The sequence below is a fragment of the Tinamus guttatus genome, unplaced genomic scaffold (genome assembly GCF_059628265.1).
Source record: "Tinamus guttatus ecotype Peru unplaced genomic scaffold, ASM5962826v1 Tinamus_guttatus_pri_ptg000302l, whole genome shotgun sequence".
Taxonomy (NCBI): domain Eukaryota; kingdom Metazoa; phylum Chordata; class Aves; order Tinamiformes; family Tinamidae; genus Tinamus; species Tinamus guttatus.
Window position 1 is genome coordinate 766,602 of NW_028288836.1, and position 27,493 is coordinate 794,094.

At 37.4% G+C, this 27,493-nt stretch overlaps 1 protein-coding gene across 1 annotated transcript in view; it reads right to left on the reverse strand.

The window, feature by feature from the left end:
- Positions 1–976: 976 nt before the first annotated feature.
- Positions 977–27,493, reverse strand: part of RETREG1 (reticulophagy regulator 1) — a 55,588-nt gene continuing 29,071 nt past the window's right edge. The window contains exons 4-9 of the mRNA XM_088528151.1: positions 11,898–12,024; positions 10,059–10,143; positions 7,787–7,924; positions 6,381–6,445; positions 5,083–5,209; positions 977–1,682 (exon numbers count right to left, since the gene is read on the reverse strand). Of these exons, the coding sequence (XP_088384277.1) occupies positions 1,171–1,682; positions 5,083–5,209; positions 6,381–6,445; positions 7,787–7,924; positions 10,059–10,143; positions 11,898–12,024 (1,054 nt within the window). The 3' untranslated portion in view covers positions 977–1,170. The remainder of the gene's footprint in view (positions 1,683–5,082; positions 5,210–6,380; positions 6,446–7,786; positions 7,925–10,058; positions 10,144–11,897; positions 12,025–27,493) is intronic.

Below are 27,493 nucleotides of genomic sequence, written 5' to 3' on the forward strand. Positions count from 1 at the left end.
ACAGGTGAACAAAAAACACTAGAAAAAGTTAAATAAAATATTTGCTTAAGATCCCATGCCAGTCACTGAGCATGTGTGGAGTTTAAAATGGCAAGTAACTTAAATTCTGGCTTTGTTGCTTTAAAGTACACACCAAGAGGAAGATTCTGAGTTTCTTCCACAGCAAATGATCTCACTGGATACTTCAAGTACCTTTAAAAAATACAGCTTGCAAGACAGCTTTAGTTGCAGTGATGGTAGCTGTCTTAGAAAGAAAAAAAAAATACTCACAAAATCTTGAATTAAGGAAGTGGCAGCTAAAAAAGCCTTCTGTTTTACCTTTAACTTTCATAGCTTCCTTATTCCAAACAAGAAGTTGTCCCACCTGCACCCTCCTCCCAAATGTTGTTCAGTTGACAGAATGTCAACAGTATTCAATGTGAAAATGTACTGGCTGACTTCACATGTGCAATACTGCCAGGGATCACCCTGCCAGGGAACACAGCAGGTGGTCAGTCAAATGGCATGCCACTTAGTAGCACTACAAGCCTAAAAAAAGAAAGAAAAAAAAGCTGGAAATGGAAATCATCATATCCAAGAAAAAAAGAGTTTTTAAGTATAAAATTAAGTTTTTTGATAGCATTGCACACATCTTTAACTGATAGTTCTGCTGGTTAATGTGTTTCATGAATATTAGATATACCATATATAATGATAACTGCAGGGGTTCAGACTTTTCTGTAAGATTGAAGGAAGTAAAATTTAGTTACTCTCATTGCAATCCTCTCATAACTTGCCCTTAGTGTGTGAATCATTAATTGTATTATATGGTTGACAACCAAGAATTACAAAAACTGCAAATGCTGAAAATTTGGCATAGGACCCAAAATTGCATATTTGGCAAAAAGATAAAAAGTTCCCCCAAATTCTTTTGAACAGCTGACCTCCAACACTCAACTGCAGTGGATAGATAATTCATTTCCATGCTATTACACTGAGGCATAAACTACCAAAAACATTACACTATCAGCTGATACTTATCCAGTTAATTCACTCAGTATAAGGGAATTAAACACACCTAAAGTGACAGTTAAAGCTTACAGCTCAGAATTTTCCTTTTTTTTTTTTTGCATTTGATTTTTGTGTGTTTTATGTTTCATTTTTTCTATGCTACTAGCTCCAATTTCCAGGTTAATGACTTCCAAGCAGATTTGAAAGGAAGCCTGAAGATTTCTTCTTCTCCTGGGATTCTGCTTCTTGGCCTTGTGAAAGTCCCAATTCTTTCTCAATCTGCTCAAGCTCCGACTGGTCAAGCAGTTCAAAATCATCACCTTCTTCTGTGTCTGTCTCCTCACTCAAACTGGGTGCTGCATGCGAGGCTGCTTGCTGTGCAGACTGCAACTGGTCTTTGATGGCAGCAGACACTGCAGCTGCAATGACATCCCCAGCAATTCCGCTCACTAAGTTAAAGGTTTGGTCACTGGTCAAAGGCAAGGAGAGCCCTGCAGTAGATGGTCTCTCTTTCCCCTGCCTGGAAGAGTGATCGATCTTCAAACACGTTTGTTCTTTTTTCCTTTTTTGCTGGATGGGCATACCAATGCTTGAGTCGTCATCATCATTTGTTCCTGCACCATTTTCTAAAGAAGGAAATTCTGCAAGATCTCTAGCGAAAGCTTCTTCATGATCACTAGGTCGGTCAAAATCTATTATCAGATTAGTAGAAAGAAACACAATTAACAAACAGGATAAGACTTTCAAAGAACAGCCAAATGTAAAAATGCTGTTAGAAAGATTCCCTTCAAGTGTATTTACTAATCCATAGCCTATTGATTTAATGCGGAAGAGCCTTATGTAATATCTTGAATAAAATGGTTTTGAGGTCATAAACCTAGTACTTCAAATTGTCTGGAACCAACTAGACTCAGAATTTGAATTCATGTTGCCTGAACCAATCACCAGTCCCACTAAAAATGTCAGACTAAATGTAAAAAGAAGGAGACAAAGAAAAACTCCAAACAGAATTTACTTTTCGTCGAATTAGTCTATTTCAGTCAACCCATAGCGCTGAAGTTTTCTACTTAGATAATTTTTCAGTATTTTAGGTACAGGTTGGGCAACTACTTGGAGATACATTTTTTCACTAATATTCCAGGAAAAAAAAAATTAAAAAGGCAAATGGGAAGTATTTTTTAAAAGGCAAATGTTTAGCACAGCATCAACCACACAAAGTCCTAAAATATATAATGTAACAATGTCTTTCAATTCCTGTTCTTAAATTCCTAATCCTATATTCCAGAATATTTATGAATTATAAATATGTAAGCGTATGTGAATACAAGCATTTAATACATACGTAGGATAAAGAATGATGGTTTAAATGATTTAATAAAATCCGAAAAAGAGTAAAACTTTTTTTTTTTTTGCTTTCAAATCCAATACTTGTAATAAATGGCAAAAGAGAAAATGGAAACACTACAGATGACCAGTATAGTTTCAAATTTTCCACAGAATAAAAAGCAAACTGTAAACATAAAATGGTAAAAGTAGATGATTTTATTTCAAGAGATGTATTAATGGCACCATATTTATTATCAGAAATGTGTAAAACATGTATTGACATACATGGCCTATGGAACAGGCCTAAAGCAGCATAATAAGTGAATACTTTTTTTCTAGTAGGCGGTATTTGATTGAGAAAGCTAAAATAATAATTGCTTTGAACTTACTTTCTATGAAAATGAGCAATAGAAGCTTTCATATGGGCTAAGGAAATGAATCTTAAAAGTATATCTGATATGTCATCTTCTCCTTCGTCTTTAGGAAAGACAGGATGAAAAGGCAAGGAGGGAGGGTTGTGTTGTGTGCGAAGTGGTAGCTCAAGGACACAGAGCCTTCCTCAAGGACGAGCCAGTTCAACTCTCTGGGTAAGTACCAGAGGACAGACCAAGACATCATGGTAGGCATCTGTTTGATCATGAGGAGCAAAAAGGGCGAAGCCTTCTTGAGGCCCTGGGAAGAAACCTCCAGGCTACCACAGGGGATTCTCACCAACCCTATGTATGCTAGAAGGACAACACAGCTGGTACAAGAAATCCAGGTTTCTTTAGTGTGCTGAAGACAGTTACTTCACAAGCTGACCCAGGAAGGCACTCTGCTGGGCTTGTTACTCAACAAGGAAGATGGCTGTAGACCACAAGACTGTAGAGTTTAAAATCATATAGGAGTGGGCATGAGAGGAGTAGCGAAATCATCATTCTGGATTTCAAGAGTGATTTCAGTCTGTCCACAAATCTGCTTGGCAGGTTCCTACAGGAGACAGCCCTGGAGTGCAAAGGAGAGCTGGCTGATTTTCAAAGACTGCCTCCTCAAAGCATAAGAAGAGGCCATCCCTGCAGAAGGTTGAGTAGTCCAGCACTGATGAGGCAGGAACTTCTGACTGAGCTTGGACACCAAAAGAAAGTACACAGAAGGAGCAAGCATGGATAGCCTGTACCTGGGAGGAACACAAAGACATTGCCAGTGCAGGAAGCAGCAGTGGTAGGGAAGCCAAAGCTCAGCTTCACATTGGTGAAGCAAACTGGTACGTGCAGGGTTATATTTGATGGGCTGGGTGGCACATCATAATAGGGACCTGAAGGGCTGAAGAAAACAGGGAAGAAGGAACATCTTGACACAAATGTGAAGTCCCATATGTAGGATGGAATCAACTTCATGTAACAGTACAAGCTGAGGGCCAGCTAGACGGAAAGTAGCTTTGAAGGAAAAGATCCTTGAGGACAGCAAGTCAGCACACATACTCTTACAGCAAGGGTGGCCAACCATATGCTGAGCTTATTAGCAAAAGTTAAGTCAGTAAGCCAATAAAAGTGCTTGTTCTCCTATATTCAGAACTCAAGAGAGCACATTTGGAGTACTTTTTGGAGGCTGCATTGGAGGTCCACTTTGACCTCTCCAGTACGAGTGAAACAAATTAATTTCCCGGTGGGCCAGCGTGATGAGCAAGGAGCTAGAGCACATGACATATGAGGAGATGGTGAGAAAAGGGAGTTTGCTCAGGCTTAAGAAGGCAAAGGGAAAAGTATAGAGAAGATGAGGTATGAGAGGATGAAGCCTAATTCTTCTCTGAGGTGCACAATGGAAGGATGAGGGTAAATCATCATAAGCTAGAACATGGGAAATTTCAACTCAATTTAAGGAAAAAGTTCTTCCCTGTGAGGGTGTTCATCACTTGATATACTCAAAATTAATCCGGACGCAGCCCTGAGCAAACTGATCTAGTTGAACCTGCTTTGAATAGGAGGTTGGAGTAGGCAAACTCCAAAGGCCCATTCTGACCTATGATTCTGTGGTTGTATGATGCTCTCTGATCACAACTTTAAATGCTAAAGAGCAATTAAAAATAATTAGGCATTTATAATGTCGATATAATATCTCTCTATTTGTAAGAGGAGAAATGTAAGATGAGCAGAGCGACAAACCCCTCCACCTGATTTCACCAAACTACTGTTGCTTCTAATCTTTGTTAAGGCAAAGAACTAGGAGGAAGGCGGCTCTAAAAAGTAATAACTTACAGATCTGGTCTTGTAAGATAAATACTTGGGGATCTCTTCTTTAAATTAGTCTTCTCAGCTTGTTTGGGCTCATTACAGTACACTGCCTTCACCAGCATTCTGGTATCCAGAGCTTAAATATACTTTCTTTAATTGACTGCTGCTCAACCTGAGGTATCCACTTATTAAATATCACCTTTATTTTTCTTTTCACATAGTTCAGATTATCCCAGAGTATTACTACCAATTTAAATGATTTGGTGGAACATAGTAATAAATCTGGCATGCATTTAATGTTCTTGTTTTACCCACAGCTACTTGTTTATTTAGATTTTCCCTAATGCACTTCATTATTTTTAGGAAAAAGATAGCTCTTTCACAAGATAATAAGATTAAAAATATAGAATAAAATAATAATAATAAAAAAGAACTACTGGAATGAATTTTAAATTTACTATTAAAGAAAAATCTCAAATTCCTTAATAGTTTCCAGATAACTTATAAACTTACAAGTCTGCAATTAATTGATGAAATAACTAAAGCCATTACATACCTTCAGATGTGTCTGTCTGTGGAGAATACCCCTCAGATAAGTTAAAGGTCCCATTATCGGTCCAAGATACTTCTGATACATCCGTGTCAGATACTGATAGCTCTTTGGCAACAACTGCAGGACTAACCTAGACATAAAAGAGCCCCATACATGGCATTCTTACACTCAAAAAAGTCTCGCTGCAAGAAGCCAATGTTCAGATATTGAAATAAATGTACTTTGTATGTCATAGCAAAATAATTTGTCCACTATTTAAATTTTAGTTGTACAAACATGGACATAATAGGAGCATGAATACTTAAGAGGATACTTTCTTCTTAATGATTCAGAACTCTAGTATACTAAAGAAGGACACATAATTCTAGCTTTTAAATTTTATATTTAAAAACTCAAAAAATATATGCATACTTTAAAATATAATATTTATTCTTAACATAAATCCTTACTGTAATGAAAGCAGACTGATCCTGCAAATATAAAATGTGTGTATAAAGTATATGTAAAGAAGTGCATAAACTAGGATCAAAACAAAAACATCAGACAATCAGAATTTAGCTAATTCAAAAAATCACCATCTTCTATTGGTTTATCAAACAGTATTCAATGTAGTATGTAAACTACAAATTTTTATCCAATGGGAGATATATTTTTTCAGAATATAAAAACATCTTTAAGGTGATCAATTTCAAAGTCAGATTCTAGATACTGCTGATCTAATACTGCATCAGAATTCCCATAAATCTGATTTTTTAAAATATCAAATAATCAGTATTCTAATGGAAAATCCTTCAACACACAATTATTAAGAATATTAACAGAGAAATGAAGTATTAGAGTGTTCTCATACATAATCTAGAGAGACATTTGTAGGTATTATCAGATGAGTGATTATGCACGTCTCTGACAAACTGCAGGTTATCTATGAATGTTTCCATTTTGTACACTGATATGACAGTAACTAGCTGCAGTTCCACTGCGGTAATTAAAAAGGGTGCATTTGCTATGAAACTCTTGTTTAATTGTTCTGTAGCAAATACAAAACAAACACATTTCTGTTTAGTAGCCCACAGAAACCACTCTGACCTCTGAAGGTCAGAAGTCACAGTATAAGTGCAGTAAGTTAATTAGTATAGGTCTAAAGATGGATATTGTGAATCACTTCTAAAATAGATTGTTCAGGAATGCAGTCCTCCTCTGGGCAGGGAAAAGTCTTCAATGGAAAACAGACAGCAGTCTAGATAGTCTATATTTACTACATAGATAATAAAAACAAGACATAGCTGACTGAAAATAATCACCTTAGGACACAGAGCTGATATGTCTAATTCACTGTCATCTTCTGTGGGTTTTGTTTTTGCTGCTTCTGAAAGAAAAATATAATTTTAGTCGTATTAGTGCACTTCCTGTTCTGGAATAGGGAAATAAAACTGCTATAAGGTAGGGGCACGTAAACAGCTGACTGAGGCTGGGTATTTATCAAAATACAAAAAAAGCATATTTACTTAAAATACCTTCCAACGCATTCATCTGCCTGTATTGTATATGCTGCTTTCAAAAAATCTCTGTTACTCACTCAGTATAATGTGATCTGAAAATATCTATCTATCCGTCTAATGACACCATCAGTAAAAAGCACAGTTGCAACATACTGTTAGGTAGTACAGTCATATTCCACTACCTTACTTTTACACAAAAATGTATAATTCTCTGGAAAACAACACGCAATTTCCATCCACAAAACATTTTCTTTTTGTATTCCGTTTCCCTGCATTTATATTCAATTATGTGTAAGAAGCATCCTCTTAAGTGTGGTAGAAGGATGCTTCTAATAAACAGAAACACAATTTTTGCCTCATTTCCTCTCTCTATCTGAGAAGAATTTCATAAATATTATAAAGCAGTATAAGCCAGTTATGCTGAAAAAATAAAGTCCTACTATTCCTGGTTGCCTCTTTTTGCAACTTGTCTTTTCCTCACTTGTGCAGCAAAAGTGTTTGTGAACTCACAGGATGAAGCAGAGCGAGCGGGGAACTTATATATCAAGAAAAAAATTTTTGAAACAGATTTATTATTTAAAATCTAAAGGACTCTGATTTTATAAAAATTTCAGATGAGATAGGTAAGACTTTGTTTCCTGTTGATTTCTCCTCTAAGTGAAAAATTTGATTAATTTACAGCTATTACCGTATTATGGTTCTTAACAGCTTACTGAGTGTTTGGGGAAGACAACAGCATTTTTTTTTTCCTGTTGCAGCTGAGAGACAAGGCAAGACAAACTTATATGCTAGAATGGAGTTCACTTTCTTCCTGCCAATTCTGTGATGTGCTAATCTTGTCTTCTTAGGGAGTTCCCTCTCCTGCATGAGTCTTCCCTATCTAAATAACCATCAGCATTTCATGTTTTACAGCCTGTAGTTCTTCTTAATATCTTCAAGCATTATGGCAAACCAAGTATAATGAGAACAATCAGTCCTGCCTTGTTTCCTTCCATCAAATCATTCTTAACCATTCCCAGACCTCTGACATATATGATTATGCATTATATAGCCTTATTAAGCTAAGAGTTTAGTGAGATTCAAATATGTGAGTTAGAAGTAACTTTATACTTTGCTTCAGAGAACAAGCCCAACTGTCTATAGGAAGAGTAATTTTTTCTCTTCATAAACACAAATACATTATTTGGAATTGTACTTAAATTACTCACCAGACCTCTCTTTTTTCTTCTGGTTGATATATTCCACTATTCCAAAATCCAGTTTCATCAGAACAGACTTAATTTTGCTGCACACTTTCTGTCCAAATTCATTGCACTTGAAGAAGGGACATAAAAAGGCACACAATACTGTCATAAAAATGAAGACAGAAATAGAAATTGTTATTGAAATATCACTTTATAGAAAGTAATAAAGACTATAAATTTGCACAAGATAACAAAACTATTAGTTTTATGTATTTCAGTAGCATTGAAATACTTATGCCAGAGGAGCTGCTAATGTCAAGTCCAGTTTCTTGGAAGTATTCACATTTTCACAGAAAACTGCATTATATTCAGATCATTTAACACCTTTCATACTTTGTTGATCACAAAACTTGACAGTATAAATTATTTTGAAGTATTCGAGTTTAAAACTATATAATCACTTCTATGGATGCCATCTTTTCTAAATCTGTTACAACCTGCATACCTGCTAATATGCATTTCTAAACTCTGTTACATACACATCATTTGCAAGAGAGGTATCATTTTCAAAACAGGAAAAAGAAGAGGCAGCCGGAGAAGGAGAAGCACATGAGTGTTTGTACAGAATCACAGAATAGAATAGAATCATAGAACCATTTCTCCCTTGTATCATTCCTACGTTCAACCTGTTTTGACTTCCTACAAATTATGGACGTTTTATTCCAAGGAAAAACAAATCATTTGCATATGCTTTTTAGATGTCAAAATACAGAATCTTTCTCTATGACATTACTTACATATAAAATATACATTACTATATATTACAAATAATATCATATATGTGCTCTATAATCTTTTAATTGAAGTCAGTTAGTAATTTGTTAAAAATAATTAAAGTACATATTTTCAGGGTGAAGTACAGTAGTGGATATCTAGTTTTCCAAACCAATTCCATGATTTTGCTATTACAAACCACTATGTGCAAAACTTTTCATTACATTTGGTCTGCGTGACAGCTGTACTTGCTTCATCCTTCTTCACCACATGCATTTAATTTTCTCATATCCTTTTACTCAGTGGCTGGATGTCTGTGCTATATCTGTATGGATAAAGGTTCAATTTAAGGAAACTCTTTTTGTTTTTAATCTACGAGAGGAAGTCTTCCACAGTTTTAGATAAATGTTGTTCATACTGTAGGACAATTTTTTTCCACTAGTAGTACAGTCAATACATTAACAGGGCAACAGTTGTATCTGAGATCACCATTATTCCTACTTGTATCGGCTATGCTGTTGTGTGAGAAGGATTATACTACAAAAAAGGAAGGTCAATTTACTTTTCCATGGCAATGACTACACAATAATTTATTGTCCAAAGATGTTGTAGAGTCTCCTTCTCTGGAGATACTCAAAACCAGCTTGGATATGATCCTGGGCCACGTGCTCTAGGTGACCCTGCAGGTGCAGGGATCATCTCTAGAGGTCCCTTCCAACCTCAGCCATTCTGTGGTTCCGTGATTCTGTTTTGACATACACATAATCAACTTGAAACATTTAATTAATCTTTTTTCTTCTTTTTCCATTCTTGTTCAGTTGTATACTGGTGTGTTCTTGGTGTAAGGAAGAGATATCACTTTTTTTTCTTCATCATTTCATCATCCTCTTGCTTGTTTTCAATGTGAAACGTAAAATTAAATTTACACACTCATATATATGGAGGCATAACACTTATGTGCATTCAATTGAATAATTTAATAGTTGTGTGACAAAATAAAAAAAAATAGTAATAGGATCACTTCTGAAAAAAAGAGATTTCTTGTCACTAAAAAATAGTTCAGCATCTACCACCAGTGTCTGGAGACACTCATTTCCTCTGTTCTAAGATAAGAATATCTGTGACTAAAACAAAAATGACTGATAGAGTAAACAAAGTTCAGTCTGATACGCTTCTCTCGTTCTAATCTGCAGTACAGAAAACTGGTTTCTACAGTAATGGAATAATAACTTTTTATTAATTTATATAGTGTTTGAAAAAAATTGCAAGGAGTAACTTATGATCACAGTAACATTTATCTTGATTTAGTTTAACAGCTCTCCCTGAGACACGTAAAGTCACATTGCACTAGAATCAATAAGCTGAAAAGAATGCTAAACTCAATGCTATCTGACAAATGACACCTGTCAAAAATACATATATAAATAGAAAAGTAAAATATACCCCTTATAAAGAGAACAAATAATGAACAAACCACACGCATAAATCATAACTTAAAAAATGAAGAAGAGAGTATACTTACGCAGAACATAGGAGAGGACAACTCCAGGAATGTAACTTCCCAAAACAGTGAAAAATGTACATACACTGCAGACTAGTAGGCAAAACTGGCAAAAGATATTAAAACTGTCCATTAAATATTTAACATTAGCATTTCCATTGCTGTAAACATTTAATCATTTTGCAAAAAGAAATGTTCTCCAAAATGTTGCATTATAAATGGAATGCAGAAAGTGGCAGAAGAAATAAGTTTTGTAAAGTTAGAAGTACTGGAACATTTCTTGTGCAAATTAGCAAGTAATGCTTTTTGAATAATCAAAAGTACACTCCTATTATAAGAATATGTTATTTTATTCACTTCTTACAAAAATGTAACAAACTTATGGTACTACAGACTCCTTCACTTCCTTTATACAGAAAGGCTTAAGAATTACATTCAGGACACAAAGTAAATTATTAACTGAAATACTACCATGAATACTTGTTCCATATATAAAAAAAGCAAAAAGCCCTCTCTGTTGTGTTGCTTCACAGTAACTGTTTTCTCCTATACGATGCTAAGCATCTTTGGATGCTTCTTGGTCTCTCTAGCATTTCCATAATGACAGGACTCCACCAAATTTAAAATATTAAATTCGAGATTCAGCCTCTGCTGTAGTTGGAATATACCGTTTATCTTTATCAACACTGCACAACTCTGAGTATAGAATCAATTTGTTGAAAATTTCCAAAATAAGCTTTGGAGCTAAGTTGCTTAGGCAATTGGAAGAAATTTTGCATACACCATCAGTGCATATTTTGCTTGTAACTATAACAGTAAAGTAATGACCTAGCTCAGGCAATAAGGGTGTACCACCAAAATCAGCTTTTCTAAATCAGGAGAACAATATGTTTTAAATATACAATTACTACATCATTTTACTATATGGCAAAAATTGGCATCTGTGCAGACTGATAATGCATCTTCTTATCATAATATGCCTATTTCTTTTAAATTCATTTTTAATTTTATTATCCTACATATATAACAATTCCTTTTAAAATAATTCATACTTATTTGAAATGTACTTTACCCTGATGCTTGTCTCTACAAAAGACTAAATTCATAATATTGAATACTGTACTACTACATACTTCCAATCTTTAATTCTGAAGAGCTTGTTTCCATGAAAACTTCAATGGCAAAGTCCTCTCCCCAATCCTGAGTTTTTTAATTTAGCAACACATATATAAAAATAGATATCTCTTTTTTTCCGATATTGATCCTATAATATATTGCTATTATAGCTTGTTTCGTGATTAGTCGTTTTTATTTGAAAAAAAAGTTTCTCAGTATTTGGCTAGAATAACATAATACCTTCTTCCTACTAGGAGTAAATCCTACTCTTGCTTGAGCCCTCAATCTTTCCAGCAAAAAAAACCACTGTATCTCTACAGAAGAAAAATTACCAGAATAAAATATGAAGGATTACCCTCTATTTTATATCTTGCAGCTATTCTGAAAACTACAATTATCTGGGGGGGGGGGGGGGGGGGGGGGCGGGGAGGGAAAAGACATATACATGTTCATGTTTACCAATCTGGAATGTTTTCTGCTATAATATTTTTATTAAACTGTGATATTTTATATATCTTGTTCATTGAAATGACTGATGAAGTTCCAGCAACTTATAGGGGGAGGGACTGTACTGCTATAAACTTTATATGCACCTTTTATCACAGATGACCTATTTACATGCTGCACAATCTCACAACTGAACACGTATCTCCACTTATTTCTTTTTTCCTTTTCTTTTTTTAAATCTGCCTTACCTTTTCATTAAACAATTTTAAACTATTAATCTTACTTGTCAATGCTTACCTTGCCAGGGTTTTGTTCCTTGAAGTGTGACATTTCTTGAAGAAATACAAATAAATTCATCAGTGCTTCTGAAATGCACTGATTTATTTTGGGTCTGTAGTCATGTTTAGAATTGATGACTTTCCAGCTGAATAAAACAAACAAACAAAAAAACCCACCAACATTTGTTAGAGCCCATATGGAAGCTGGAACTGGGTGAATACACTAGAAGGCGTATCAGCTGTTACCTCCTGTTGGTATTTTTCCTAAGATTATTGATCTTTAACATTGTATTTAATATTGTATTTCAATAAAATTAATTATTAGAGATAAATCATATCATTAACCTATACCCTCAAATTATCCAATGGCTGCTGCTTTGCTACAGACATCTGTGCTCATCTCTATATATTTTAGATGAGGCTATTTAGATCTTCTATAATAAGAAGGCACTTTCATACTCCGGCATTATATTGTATGCGAATCACCAAATTTCAGAAGATTATTCCTTGGAATTAGAGCGGTAGAAGCACAACAGACTAGTCCCAACTTAAAGGACTACTTTAATTCAGTAATTAAAAACAAAATAACAACAAGAAAAAACCCACCACATAAGGAACCTTGAATCTGTGCAGTTGTAACCTGAATTAAGCAACAGAACCTCCAAACTTGTTTCTTTATATTAATTTTTCTATAAAAATATATCACAGTGCTTTTCATAGCACCAGGATGGCAATACATATTAATACATTTAATTTCAAGCATACAATCTTTGTGCTTTTTCCTTTTTAATCTTTGCAAACTGTGGTAATCCTTAAGAGATTATTATCCAGGTTACAGAAGAAAAAAAAAAAAAAAGTCTTCCATAGTCTTAACATACATTTCCGTGCTGATTTTTTACTTTTTTATTACATTAAAGTGACTGGTTCTAAGGTTAAATTATGGCTGTTCAGTCCTTTTAAGAAAATAAAATATATACATACCAAAGAATTTGCTGAAAAACAGAGGAAGAATATGCATCTAATTTTGGGCTAGGTTTTGATAATACCTACTTGAAAGGATCACATCTTACAGCTTTCTGGACAAGCAGATAAAACATCTGAAGCAAACATGTTTTACGAAACAAAATGAAAGGCAAAACACGGCACCAGCACAAAGTATGGGAACACTCCTGTGCCAGCCTCCAAGGTCCAAAATAGAAGTTGCAACAGTTTTATGAAATCAGCTTTTGCATAAGTGCCTGTTCAGTACACATGTTTTTGATGAGACTGAACACCCAGTACCTCATGAAACATCCCACGGTCATTCTACTCTGATAGAGAATCTATTAAGTGCCCGATGCATCACTTTGCATCCACAGTACATTGTCATCACAGATGGATCCAACTACAGGATGAACCTCAAACTGTATTACAAACTCTCCAAAGTACAAAGGTTGGGGGGCCCTGACAAGAAAATAAAGAGAGATTATCAGATCAAAATGCCTAACCCTATTTCCAAATAATTATTTGCCTTCTGAGTTGCTACAGCCACAGGAAGGTCCAGGCAGCAGCTCTCACTCTTATTCAGGGTACAGATACTTTGGATAGCTCCTCGGATAGCCTAATTTTTAGCAGGGATCAGTGCGCGACTAATGGGAGTCTCGTTACACTTTACCCTGAGTAAATTTGGTTCTCTGAAGCAACATTTAAACATTTGCTCTCAAAATTGCTTTATATCAAACAACATTTTACATTATTTGATGTTTGGTAAGAGGCTAGAACATTTTAAAAACTTTTAAAATCTTAAAACCTGCATGTTAATGTTATTCTTCTTCATCACCAGATTGCTTAGTCATGTTTATTGGCACATAGGGTAGGAGGAAGAAGCTCTCGCGCGCATTGGGACTTTACTTGGCTGAATGCTGGCTAGCAGGTGGCTTCCACCCACCCGCTCTATACAACACATGCAAACTTCTGCTGTATTGTTCTTTTACTAGCAGTTACGACTAGTTTCGTTCTTTCTTACCAATCAGATGCCATTTTATTTCCTCATATGAGCTCATAAATGCCTCTGCTATCCTAATCTAGAGAAAGCCATGGAAATGGCCAAGTTTTTGAGAGCCAAGTTTTGTGTTTTTGCAAGGCACTGTCTGTGCACCTGCCCAACAGCAGTGCTGCCCACGGACTGTTGATCCCCCCCAGCTAATGTGTTACATTGGAGTTTTGTTTCTATAAATGACAGACTCATGGTGCATAGCTCATTTCAGACTACTGCTTTTTAAATTTGCTAAACACCTAACATTTTTTCAAAACGTATGTAGATTACCTATATAGCAAATTAAACTTTATCAAAATAGGTTTGTTTTCTTCTCGTAATACTTCATAGTACCCTAAGAACTAGCTCACAAACTTGCAGAAATCCACAAACCAAAAGTTATAAAATGTTGCTTAAAGATTTTTTGCTCTCTTACGTTGTTTTTACTTCCTTGTGGTCTAAGAAACAAAAGTGTACAGCAGTGTTTTAATATGGGCAGGAGCTCATAAAGTATTTCCACTAAGAACTTAAATGCACATCTTTCCAGCAGGAAGAATAAATTTATAGCCCAAAGAGATAACATCTTAAGGCAAATGGATTTGGATTCTGGGAACGATTTACTTGAAATGTACATGCATAATTTTACTGGACTACATGAGACCTATAGCTTGCTTTCTAAAATATAGACCTCTGACATGCTCCTTCAAGCATGGCTGAGATTATATAGAGACATTGCATTCAAAGGGAAGTGGTCTTTTACCAGCGGTGTTTTATCACACAACTTTGGCAGCACACAAGTACACTAGCCAAGTAGTGAAGGGAAAGTTATTAAAAGGGTCCAATGACATAAAAAATGCCCTTAGAAAAGGCAGAGGTTTTGATCATTAAATCATGATAGCAAGTAAAATAATGTAATCTGAGAAAAAACATAGTTTATCACATCACAACATCAAACCAAAAGAAGGGCTTTGAATTAAGTAATTCAGATTTCTCATCACAGATCAATAACAAAACTAGGCAAATGGTGACTAATTATACACCATAATATAAACTTTAAGCATGATGTATAGGTATATGGTACATACCATATATATTATGTCTGATATCACACTTCAGTCTCCAACTAAAAGAACACTGTGCTTTCAGTTGTATAATCAAAAGATACATTCCTTCTTTTTTACAAACTGTGAGAAAAATAAAAGGATAGCAGGAATTTCAAGCCCAGTGACTCAGCAGCATGAACACTGCACTTGTACTTAATTCTCCTTGAAATCTTGGACTACACATTTCAGCCGAAGGCAGGACAACATGCCTGACATCCTATTCAGCAGCATTATCTGTGCCTGAAGCCACCTTTCCCTGTATTACAAATTGCTCTCATTTCTCCCAAGGACACAGGATACAAGGGCCGTGGGCTGATTTTGAACCGTACTCTGAACCGTACGCTCTAACTTCAGCACGCAGTTACATCTGTGAATTTCTGCACACTTAAAAATGGGCCCAGGGACAATTTGGGATTCTTGTTCCACCTGCCAATATCCATTTTGCTTTACACACGGGCACATTAGCTATCTTACTTTTCGTTGCACAGCAGGCACTGATCACTTGGAACCATTTCTGCTCGCGTATTTCTAACCGAAAGGAGCCGGAGATCAGGAGCAGTGCCGAACGGCCGCCCCCCCGGGGCCGTGCTCGCCCGCGGCCGCTGGGTGGTGGCAGGGCCGCGCCGGCAGCGCCGAGCCGCGCCGCGCGGCGGCCATTTCGGACGGCCGTTAGGGGCGCCGGCGAGGCCGGGCCGTCACTCCCACCTCCTGCACAAGGGCAGCGCGGAGCACAGCGACCCGAAGCACCAGAACCGCCGAAGCCCATTGGAGCTTGAAACCGAAACGGCTGCTTTGTTCCTGGCAGTGTTAAAAGACGTCTGGTTTCTTTTTTTCCTCTTGCTTTACCAAATATTCTGGATGAGGGCTCCCTTAACTTTGAAAGGAAAAGAAATTAAAATATCCGGCAGGCACAGGCTGCGAGTGTCACGTCTCAGCCTAGATGGCTTCCTCCAGATCAGGGGCATGCAACATGTTTGCTGCCCGTGCATGGTGTGGCATGCGGGTAGCCATCCCAGACAGAGGATGGAAATAACAGCATTACGCAGCTCACAGGGAACACTGCAGGAAGGCCGCAGGAGGCACCAGGAAACAGTCCTGCTGTTACGGGTGTGTTAAGCAGAACCTCCCATGCACCACGCCAACCCCAGTCTTCCTCCTGTATGATAATTAGAGGCTTGAGGGAAGTACTACACAAGCACTTTTTTGTCTTATTAAAACAGTGTTTTTTAGGAATAGGTTATTCTCCTTCAAAAAACAGTGTTCCCTGCTTTTGTAAATGTTCTGTGACATTAATAATATATATTCAAGAGCTGCTTCTTTAGTGCTGAAAACTGCTATTGTAACAGTAGTATAAACTGCAAAATCATTTTATAGACCTCACTTCTATATTTAAAAGCACTGACAGAACTTAAAGTGGAAGCATAAGGAGGGAGGGAAAATGGATAGATCTGATGTCATCTATTAGAACAGCTCTTAGGTGAAGTGTAGGTTGGCATATTAACTTTTCGGAAAAAAAAAAAACGCAACTCCCTCCCCCCCCCCCCCCCCCCGAAAATATGTAAGCTACAATAAAACACAAGTCTGCTACTGATCTGCTAATCACCAGTGTGATGACAATATAGACTGCTGATAAACAATATGACTCAAAATGAGCATACAAGTTATGCAGAAGAGTATCAAAGTAGCCCATCGGCAGGGAAAGTTCCCTGGAGTTGCTTCCCTTGGGCATTAGTGAGGGTCTCTCTTGCCAGGCTGAGAAGATAAGAGCATGAGCTGCAGCACAGATAAAATGCAGCGCTGGATGTTTTGGCTGCACACTTGGGACCTGGTCTGTTGGCAGACAAGAAACCAAGGGAGAGGAGTGGATTTTAGAGGCGAGGGTCTCCTGCAAGCATTGCAAACCCAAGACAAAGTTTGTTCCACAAAAGACTACTTCACACTTGCACTGCTAAGCTGCTCAAAACTATATGAGACATTTAATGGCCACAGTTTTTCATTTTACCAGGAATGGCAGAGACTAATTTTAGGTGTCGTTCTGATCTTGGGCAAAGAAACGGTAAGAAAGGGACTCTGCTGATCTCCAACATGTCAGTCAGATGCCACATGCTGCTCTTGTTCAGGTCACAAGTGGCAGCCCCAGGAACATCTGCCCCTCTGGTCCTTTTTCTCCAGAGCCTGTTAGAGCTTAAGTGCTATCTAGAGGTCAGAGGGTGGGAACAAGGGAGCAGCATCAGATCCTGGAGAAAGACGAGTTTATCATAGTACCTTAACAATTTACTTGTACATGAACTCAATACTTCCTGCCGAGGAACCCTTCTGGACTTCCTTGCTATCAAGGTGCTTCTTCATTCTAGTTGATCTAAGTAGCTGATGATAAAAGCAGTCAACCCTCTCCAAACATCTCCTCATTTTGTGAGCATCACTTCAGAAATAAAGTCCTCTATTCCAATTTCTTACATTGCGTTTGATTTAAACTGCTACGCTTAAAACTGCTGTCAGCAAAACTGCAGGTCCTCAGAGACGGATGGCCCCAGCATTTCTAAAACGGCGCGAATGCATGAAGGGCTGCCCCGTAGCTGTAAAAACAGCTCTCCCCCTGCGCAGATGCTCCAGCCCATCACAGTCAGCGCGCCCGGCCGGCGGCACCAGTGCCGCTGCGTTCTCCAAACATGACTAATGGTGTCATGCTCTCATTTTGTATCGAGACATCTGTTCAAGCAAAGCCCCAGCAGGTTCTTCTCAGAAAGGTCAGGAGCTCTCATGTTACTAGTCTGAAGATCTCTTCGTGATGTGCCGGGTATTTTTTAAATTACACGTACACAGCTTTGTATGTGCCTTCACGTATAGCCACTACCCAGAATCGCAGCAGTGACAAGGTACAGCGAGCACTGGTACACCAGAAGGACTGCACCCGCACAAACACAGGGCTCATAATTACAGATTTCCCAACCATAAACACACATCTGACACCTCTGCAGGCTCTGTAAGTATAATTTAGACCCAACTAGTTGAGGCAGAAGAGATAAAGCTCACATTTCTAAAAATAGGCAAAATAAAATAAAGGTAACATGGCTTTTTTTCCATAGTTTTTAAAAAGCTAATAACCAAAGAGATTAGAAGTAGTCAAATTTTAAGGAGCACTTAAGCTGCACAAGCTCACAGTGAAACATCTGATAAAACAGAGCAGCTCTAAGCAACATGGATACCCCAGGCCAAACCTCACAGGCTGCCAGGAACTAAGTATAAAATGGAACCAAATTAAGTGTATAAATTGTAAGTAAAACTGAATCAAGAAAGTTAACTTTTTCAAAGCTTTCATGGGCCTGTCACATAAAAAAAGGGATCTTCACAGTGCAGAAAGGAATGACTGTAATAACATAGTTAAAATTGTGTGAAGTAAACATTTACTACCTGAAAACCTATGTCAAAAATGCATTTAAAATTTCTCTCCTATAATTTATTCCGGTACAGCTATAATGGTTTTAAAATGGCATCTAGATAATAAACTCTGAATGTCTTAAATTCCTCTCCCATTTAAATTTCAGGTGAACACTTACCATCTCTCTCTCTCCAAAATATAAAATAAAAAGGACAAATTACAATTAACTGTAGTAAACTACCAATGAAAAAAGACTTGTGAAATCTACTGTTGAACTGTGCAGTAGAAAGTAATGTTGTGTCTTTGTTATAACAGAGCATTTTGGACTTCAGAATATTGTTTGTGCTACTTGGAAGGCCATAATAACAAGATACCACTGAACTCACAGCATAGCAGCTTAATGACCTATGTGGCTAATTTAAAAGGCAATTATGCAGAATTGTGTTTTATGCTGTGCCATGTTTGGATCCTAACGCAGTAGTAAGTATACCCAAAATAATTACATTTGTGTCATGTGGCTATGACATAGCCAGCAAGACTTGCAGTTTACGTGAATCACCAGGGCACCAGGTAAAATTCTACTTTCTTCAAAGAGTTTTGTAAAACAATGTTTTATAAATGAAGAAACAAAAAACACAATAATACACTATCTTCCCAAGCAAGCAAGAACATTTGAAAAATTATTTAAAAGTTTATAAAGATACTAACAAAGTAGATACTGATAAAAGATGCATTTACCTCTGAGTGCTAATCTGTAAGCAGTGCAAAGGAAGTCCTTTGGCTGTCACTAACACTTAGCGCAGTAAAAATCATATCCTTTTTCCAATCACATCCAAGCCTTTCAATGCTACAGCTTAGGCACACTTGGGATTCTCCAAAATATGCAGACTTGGAACAATTTCATTTTTGAATTGAAGCTAGAAAATATACTTATTAACCATAAAGAGCAATCCAAACATCTTTCAATCCAAAAATCCTTTAACTATCAGCTCTCCTGGGGCTAACATCCGTTGCTTCTAGCCCCTAAATGAATGTTTTGAACACCATGCAGTACTGCTTCTGGGACTTTGTTTGATTTCTGACCTCATCAGTGTTCATCTGGCACTTTGGAGGTGTTTTTTTTTAGTAGCAATGAGTCAGTACAATTTACTTTTATTGTCTTCTCAGAAAACATGCAATAAAAAGATTTTTTAAAGATGTATTTCACAACTTTCAGTAACATGGATCATGCATGCCCCTTTTATATCTTGGCTGTTTTTCATAATATGATTTTAAAATTACCATACTTGAATAATTAGCATTTGATAACAATAGATTTTTTTTTTCCTCAGTGGATTGCCCAGCAGACTGGTCAGGACAGGTGACTTTCAACAAAACAGAGCATAATCAACCTTTGATCACTTCCTCAATACACTTCTGCACAGTTTATAATATTGCAGCCATTCTGGTATTTTCTCCTTTTAAACATCTTGCCATTTATGTGTTGCTAAACCATACAAAACGCATAAATGGAGAGTTCTTCTTTATATTGCTGGTTAAGAACAAACTTCTCCTAAAAGGAATACAGTATGTGCATTATAAAAACAGCCTCACGTTTTGCAAAGGGATAGAGGAAATGAATATGTGGGTTGCTGAGGAAAAAAAACCAACCAACCAACCACACACACACAATTTACTCCCAGGATTTTTTTCTGGGTGGGAATGCATTTATCTCTTCCAGTGAAGAAGGCGGTGACGCACAACCCCAGTCACTCTAGACGGTCTTAATCAGGAGCTGCACTGTGCTCCTTCAGATAGTCCAAAGCAAACTGATTAACACTGACTCTGCTCCAAGTAATTCCAGTACACAAGTTCCTCAACACAGCAGGCTCTACTAAGTGCTGCTGCTTCCTGCTGCGGGTCCTGTTAGATCCACAAAATATACTCTGGCTAAACCTGGGCTATTTCAGGGTCGTCGTCCCTACACAGAGGTTCTGAAGCAAGTGGATGGGGCAGCCCCCACAGGTAACACTTCCTCCGGCCACTCAGGTCTGTGCGTGGAGAAGCACAGCAGCTACTCCAGCTCCAGGCCATTTAAAATGTGAAATGTGACCGGAGAGTTAAGTGTTATTAATCCAAAGTCATCACTTGTATCGAGTTATCAAATGCCTGTCTGTGTGAGAAAATAATGTCTTTTTGGAATCCATAAAACACTATTAGGGATTTCTTTTTTGTTTAAACATAGATTTCAGCAATACCACTACACTGTACACATACTGTAGTCTTTTTACCAAAACAGTAAAAGGTCTGGGATCTTCCAGGTGAGCCTGGAACAAAAACTGGTGGTGCTGAAGAAGCATTTTTATTGCACAGATTTTGTTCACGAATAAGGAAGTCTTGCTCCTGCCAGCATGACTGTTAAGTTCAATTTGCAGAACTTCAAGCAACTCTGCCCAGTTGTCATAAGCAATTCTTGAACATTCATTTTTCTCCCTCAAAGACACCTCAATTAACTCTTTCTCACAAGTGCTCGCCTCCTTTTTTTTCCTCCAGTCCCCCTGCCCCATTCCCCACCGATGCTCCTGGTTCCTGGCCTCTCAAAGTCAATCAGCTACGAAAGATGAGCTGGGCATTCCCGGCATTGCAGAGCGGCTGCATAAAAAGGAAAATTGGATTTTCAAGTGCGGGGCAAAGAATACTTTAATCTACACAAACACTCACGATGACTTTCTGGCGAAAGATACTATTACCGCAAGGAACCTTTCATGCTCTCTGTGAGGCCCTTCACTGGGAGCGATTTGTCCGTGAGCTCTCCTTGTGCAGTCTGGGCAGGCCATCATTTATTTCAATGCTGAACTGAGAGTTCCTGACATAGGCTAACCACTTTTTGCCTAACACTTGTGCATTGAATTCAACCATAAAAGAAAACCGAACACGTTAGTGAAAATTAGCAGAAGAAACACCTATTCCTTCACCATTACAAATCAGCATACTTTGAGTTACTAAACAATAGACACATTTGACTTAAAACTCCATTTCTCTAAGGCCATTCACGCACAAGATCATGCACTACGGTATTAATTCAAAAATACAACACAGCTTTTTCTCCCATTTTTATCCAACAGAAGATGCCTGGTTAACAGCCTAGCACGCACCATTTTCTTCAGGCACAGGCCTGATTATAGTGATTAGGAGAACACAGAGACTGTCCTAATACAGGACCTTGTACTTCAGCATTTGAAGCACATTCAGCTGTATGTTTACATTGCTCTCAAACAGAATATATACAGCACTTTAATAATATTAACCATAATGAGATTCCTTATGAACTGGCAAATCTTTTGTTATTAATTATATCACCAAAACTATGTAACACCAGATGGAGAACTACTGGCAGAAAATATTGTCCTTATGCTAAACCATTTTCAGACCTTGACCTTTGACTGCATCTTTGCTCCCTCTTCTTTATCTGCTGCTCCCAGGACCATATGAGAACACAAAACAGAAGATATGGGTGGGAACAGAATATTTGCAACTCACGGCCTTTTTACTAGCCTTACTAAGAAATGATTGTGTATACATTAATTATTAAGTATTTAAATTCACAGTCTAACAGACTATTGATCAATGTTACATCCTTAACTATGAGGTTAGTGAATTACATGGGTGAAGTAATAGCACTTATTTTTCTAGTGTAGGGCATGATCTCAGGAGGGGAAAGGACATAAACATTTGGTTGCATCTCGGAAGGAGCTACAGGGCTGGTGCTGCTGCAATCAGAAAACATAACTCATTCTACAGCTTCTACAAATATGTCACTGTCCTCTTTATTCATATATATAGACATATTTATATATAAAAAAAAACAGTATCTTTAACTCAGTATGATCCCCAAAATATCCCATTATCTGTGCATTTACATTAAGACCTCTCCTTCCGCACCACTTCAAAAGGAACTGCTCCAGGACAGTTCCCATATTGCTGCTTCGTAGTTCCCACAGCTCCTCCTTTTATTGCCTTCTGTTTAGACTGGACACAAATATTTTGACCTCCTCCAAATCTCATTAGCACTTATGTAAGGATGTTCTCAAGTTATGTCCCATTTGCTCCCAACAAAAAAAAAAAAAGGCAAATTAAATTCAGGAAAGTCTGAATTTTTTGATTGGAGCATTTCCTGAAAACATTTTGCTCAAGGGGAAGGGCACAAAAGGATAAGGGACTAGGATTAGGGCCAGTTCAGTTAATGGGAGTTTCAGAAATGATAAACAACAACAGCAAGCCCTATTATGTCTTTCTGAGCTGCTGCTTTAGGAGCATTTGTCTTTTTTTGATTAATAAAAAAAGCTTTTATATATAAAATGAGAAGTCTTAGAGGTTTGCACTTGCAGTGTTACCTTTATTTAACTGGCAAAGCTTGTTACAAGCCTTTATACAGAAAGACATGTGAACAAAGAAATTTAGGCACTGGGAACCTCACGTGTTTTGCATGGCAAATCAACTCCTTTTGCCTGCTGGTAAATACCAGAAGAATTTTACTTCAAAATCCAAATTATCATATTATTTCCCACAATCGGTAAGATTTTTTTTTCCCATCTTGTATTTGACTAAAAAAACATTTCCTCAGAAAGGCATGATGCATATCCCTTATGAACTTGATTCAAAAGAAGAAGAAAAAAACATTACAATGAGATCTCTCTTTAATACATTGCATATATCACTATTTGCTTGCACTGAAAAATACAGAATTTAACAAACAGGAGTTCCTGTGGATTATGGAAAGGAATTAACACTTCCTCGGCTATCAATAACCGATCAACAATTCATAAAAAAAAACAAAAAACAAACAAACAAACAAACAAAACCTGTCACCTACTGCTAACATTAGTTTTAATCTATCGTATGTAGGCCACCACGCAAAGTCCCTGTAGTCGGAAACGTGTAGGTGAACCCCTCCCATGCAGAGACTCAGCTATGTCACTGGGGCCCATCCACCCACACGCATCCAAGTAGGTGACCGTGTCTGAACACACTGACCTACAACAGACAAGCAGAAAAATGTTTTTGGTGCTTCACCCATCTTACGCCACCACATGGATGCACCCATTGGGAAAAAAAAAAAAAAAAAAAAAAAACATGGACAAACTTAAATGTAACTAGAAGAATCCCAAGCCATAACCAAACATTAACTTCTGAGTCCTTTAATTTCTTAACTTTGCCCATACACACTGGCATTTGGGTGCACTTGTTTGCTTCTAAACCATCCTCCAAGTTTCCACATATATGACAAAATTTTGCTCCACAAAGCAGAGGTTTTTCAGAATCAAATATTTCATTAAAACTACTTTGGAGTCAACTTTTGGATTAGTATCAAAATAGCGAAAATCATATGGAAGACATTTGCATTTACGAAACCCTAACTAGAAACTCTGCCATAGCCAAACATCAGTAATACCTGTTTTTAAAGTATATATGTAGTTAAATTTAATCAGTGCAGTTATTTCATCAGGAATGCGCTGCTTGAGAAAACATATGAGAACACATTTGAGAAAAGGAAGTTTAAGTTTTTGATCCATCTACTTTCTTTTCCTGTCTGCTGTTTTTTACAACTGAACTAAGATTAAAAAAAATAAACTTCAAAAAGACAGGCATACCTCAAGGAACACAGTGCCCTATCTCACAGTAATGAGTTATGGATCCTTCGGTATGTGGCTACACATTTTCTCTCCCTGACGTTTTGAGGCTTGCAAGTTGTCCCATGATTGGGAAAAGTGACTTGGCAGAAATCATCCAGTATTTTGCCCAATTCAGCTTTATTCTTAAAATTGTAAAAGAGCAGTAGAGCTTAAACTCTAGGTTGACATTATGAATGAGCACTTCTCTAATCTAAAAAGCCTTGGATTAGTTTTAGAAGCAAACTCCTAAGAATTAAACGATCTGTTGTAATGCAGAGCAACTGATGACAGATTTAGGAGAGGAACACAGGAGTTCATGCAGATGAATTACACACAGCCTTGGTTTATACGGTTCTACAGGAAAAGGCTACCAGAATCAATTTACAGTACCTTTCATCCTGTCCCAGATCATCACTGTCTGTCATTTCAGATGAAAAATAACAGTAATTAAAAAAAAGAAAAAAGACGTATCTCTCAATCTGGATAATCCAGGCAAAGATCCTCTAGCCTGCCGTGTACTTTGGAAGCAGCCAGCCAGGAACCTGTTTTGTCGGCTCCTGAGAAAAGCGCTCCTTGCTCAGAAAGCAAATGTTTACAACACATCCTAAGCACCGCTTGTCTTGAATGAAGTTCAGAGGGTTCAGCTTTGATTGGCCACTGCTATAAATAAACAAGTCGTGACTCACCTCACGCACCGTGACAGGCTGCTTAGTGGCCAAAAGCAAAACATTTTTTCTCTGGGTCATGTGAGAGAATCACCGCACAGCTAGTGCTTTTTATTTTCCTGCTTCCACTAGGATCTTTCCTCCACATCTCCCATTTTCTCAGGTGTAACTAAGCCCAAACCAAAGGAATGGGAAGCTAAAGATCACAGGACTTTAAAGCAACACACAGAGACAGTAAGTAAGAGCTTAATGTAACTAGAAACATCGGTATTTTGTATTTCCCTCAAGGCGTCAGTCACAAGCTGTCAGGAGCTACATTAATCTCCACTGACTAAATCCACAGATGAAATAAAAATTTAGCAACTTTACAAAGTCCTAGGCTAAACGAAAGTATGCTGAATAGAGGAGTTTTCACCCAAATACTTCTACCAATTCCTTGAAGAACTTAAGGTGAATTGGCAAAGTCACTCTCCTCATCCCAGTGCTTGCCCCTTTCACTCGAGCTACACCAGCTGCATTTGTATTAATTTGCAATGCCCTGAGCAACCTTATTAATCATTGCATCCAGAGCTGCTCACATATATACTTTTTTTTCCTAGAAGGAAACTCAGCAAGATTTAGATCTGCTTCTCCTACATGAGGTACCAAGATCTGTCGCAAGAATGTCACATCAACAAAGAAACAAACAAAACAGGAACAAAAGATAGGACAAATTAAAAAATAACCTGCCCAACTTGGTAAGCCCTATTTGGTGTATTGCAGGCAATAAAGTGTTCACTAGAAAGCTACTTAACTTTAGAAATTACGAAGTATTCTATGCCTTTTTCTTTTTTATAAACACTTCAAAATAATCTAGATTATAATTGCCAAAATTTTCCAAACAGTCATTTACATTTACTATGCAAGTATTCTGAACCAGGCAAACCAAATAAAAACAAACAGGCATCTGCAGAAGGATGACTTTTCCTCTTCTCCCAGTTTTCCTGTTGTTTTATTTTGCTCTCTTTTTCATCCCAACTAGTTTTCAGTATCACATTTCTCTCCTGTAACAGTTTGTTTCTGTTTTTCTTCTTCCTGTTACAAGTCCAGCATGATTAAAGTCCTATGTCTAAATTATGCAAGGCAGTATGTGTGTGTGTGTGTGCATATATACATACATATACAAATACAGGACTTCTATGTATGTATGTGTGTACACAAAACAGCAAAACTGCTCAAATAAAATCATTAATAACACTAATTCATTAATAAATTCATTAATAAAATTGTAATGTGCGGCAACTTGATTTTCATATTAAAGTCCACCCATTAGGAAAAAAAGAATCAAAACAAATCACCAAAATCTGCAAACACACAAAATTAACTTTCAACATTTAAATGCAATGTCAAAAATGAAAGAAAGCAAAACTAAGCTTCTCCTTGAGACTTGATCTTTTGTTTATAGATACGCATCGCAATAGAGTCTAACACAGACACAGATCTTTTCTGTGGTACTACCACCCTTTTAATACATTAGATAACCATGTTCAGAAACTGTGGAGCTTTCAGTAGTTTAACCGGCCCTGGATTTCAATACTGGAGCTCCGCATCCTCCAGGCTACTCAAACACCAGCTCGAGCTGCTCACTTGTCACATTTGGTATACAGTGCTCATCACTACAGCAGAAAAATAGCTCACATTTTATCTTCACAGTTCTTTACAACTCCTCCACATCTCTCAGGTGACAGGATATTATCATTTTATTTCTTATTGATGAGGGAATCCTGGAGAGATTTAAGTACAAAAATGTCTACTAAATCTGTACCTAACTGAAATGTCAAGGACCTGTTATTTCCAAAGAAGAGCTTTTCTACAACACTTTAACACTCAAACACTAGTTTCTGCTGATTTCAACATTCTTCATTTGTGCAAATCAGACTCCAGAAAAGCATATGCGTAATTAGAAGTACTCTAATCACGGTAATGTATTTTGTCTTGAATCACAAAGACAATTATTTAGAAAATTCACCTCAATTTGCTGAGTCTTAACTCTTCCCCACCCAAGAGAATCAGAGGAACCTGTCCTGACTGAACTGGGAGGTTTGCACCAGTTCTAGACTCAGAGTGTTTCATAGCCCAGTGAGATGGGTTGTCCCCTCCAACATATCTGGGTGAAACAGGGCACCAGATGAACACAAGTACTGAAACTAAGGAGGTTTTTACAAGTTCTTTTTCCTACGCACTTTTTTTCCAGGAAGGCCCTTACTTCCTGGCTGACTTGCAGCTAATGCAACGTTCTGAACTGCACCAGACTGCTCAATCCTCCCTGGCCTTCAGAAGTTCCTCCATACCATTGCTGAGGCCTTGCTGTGTGACTAAGCCTTGATCCACTCAGCAATCTCCTTGCTCAAGCTGCTGACCTCCAGCCTTGCTCAATCTCTCTCAGTCTCCTCAATCCAACATTTCTGAAATTTTAACTCCTTTTATTATTGATATTTTATTATTAAACAAAACACTTCAACAGCACATGACCCTGTGGAACTCTGCTAGCTGTCTCCTTCTCAGGGAGGAAAACTAGTAACTCATATCCTGTTTGTTATTTTTTTAAATAGTTGTTCTATACAAAACTATTTCCTATTATCCCTTGCACTTTCCTTAAAAGCTTATGTGAAGGAAGACCTTTGGATGACTTCTAGAAATACAGCCTTCTAGACTGTATCAGTCATAGCATCAAAGCTAGGGCCTTGTTTATTCTTTCAAAGAACATACAGATCTATGAGGTTTGACTTCCTTAAAGAAAAAGAAGTGCTGGCTATACTCACCA